Source organism: Octopus bimaculoides, chromosome 27 (assembly GCF_001194135.2).
Source record: "Octopus bimaculoides isolate UCB-OBI-ISO-001 chromosome 27, ASM119413v2, whole genome shotgun sequence".
In the NCBI taxonomy this organism is placed as follows: Eukaryota; Metazoa; Mollusca; class Cephalopoda; order Octopoda; family Octopodidae; genus Octopus; species Octopus bimaculoides.
In genome coordinates, this window is record NC_069007.1 from 18819113 (window position 1) to 18820122 (window position 1010).

The 1010-nt window shown below is 36.2% G+C and overlaps 1 protein-coding gene across 1 annotated transcript in view; it reads right to left on the minus strand.

The window, feature by feature from the left end:
* LOC106877374 (uncharacterized) overlaps positions 1-1010 on the minus strand; it is a 101948-nt gene that overhangs the window by 15324 nt on the left and 85614 nt on the right. The window contains exon 46 of the mRNA XM_052977151.1: positions 938-1005. Coding sequence (XP_052833111.1) covers positions 938-1005 — 68 coding nt within the window. The remainder of the gene's footprint in view (positions 1-937; positions 1006-1010) is intronic.

A 1010-nucleotide genomic window follows, 5' to 3' on the forward strand; every position in this document is an offset into this window, starting at 1 on the left:
TATATATATGTATGTATGTATGTATGTGTGTGTGTGTGTGTGTGTGTATGTGTGTGTGTGTGTGTGTGTGTATGAATGTATTAGTGTACGTAAGTATATTCCATAAATGTGAAGATCAAATACTGCGAAGTGCTGCTTCGGTGCTTAGAACGAAATTCAGCATGGAAAATGTATTAACGCCAGTGCTTAACAAAGATGAAAAATATCAAATTTAGCGGGATTAAACACGTGATTAACTGACAACAAACAGATAAAGAGACATTGAGAGACCAACTCTAGTTACGCAGAAATAAGATATCTCAGAGTCTAAACCCAGACTCAAGCAATAGCTATATAATTTCTATGTAAATATGACTTGTGTGTCTCTCGGTTTCTTTTCGTTTTATCTGGTTTAATGATAGACTTGTTAGGTTTGTCATGTGTTTATCTTCTGCTTGTTTGAGTCATTGAACAGCAGTCATGCTGGAACATTGCCTTGAAGGAGTTTCAGTCGATCAAATCATCGTTCCTCAGTACTTATGCTTCTTTTCGAGTTTGGTACTTATTACATCGTTCGTTTTTGTCGAACCGCTCGGTTACGGGGATATAACGAAACAAACAGCAGTTGTGAAGTGGTGGTGGTGGTGCTGGTGGACAAATACGGACGCAAAACGCAAACAAGGCGTTGTATTAGTTTAACGCTTGGGAAGAATGGAAAAGTCTTTGACGTTTCGAGCCTACGCTTTTTGACAGAAAGGATTGAGAGGAAAACAAATGGAGACAGAAAAAAATATGGAGGGATTAAGGGTTCAACATAATGAAATTACCAGAAATAAGGGAAATATGTATATATGTGAAAATTGCAAAATGAAATTTAAAAAGAAACGAGACTATATGTAAAATACTAGGAAAGTAGGTGGAGATGTCACACGAAAAGAAATGTGTTTGAAAATCTTACTTTGTTCCGGACTCTGAAATTAATCTTCTGGAGACAATCGTCTTTCACAATTTCAATTGAAGAACAATTTTTC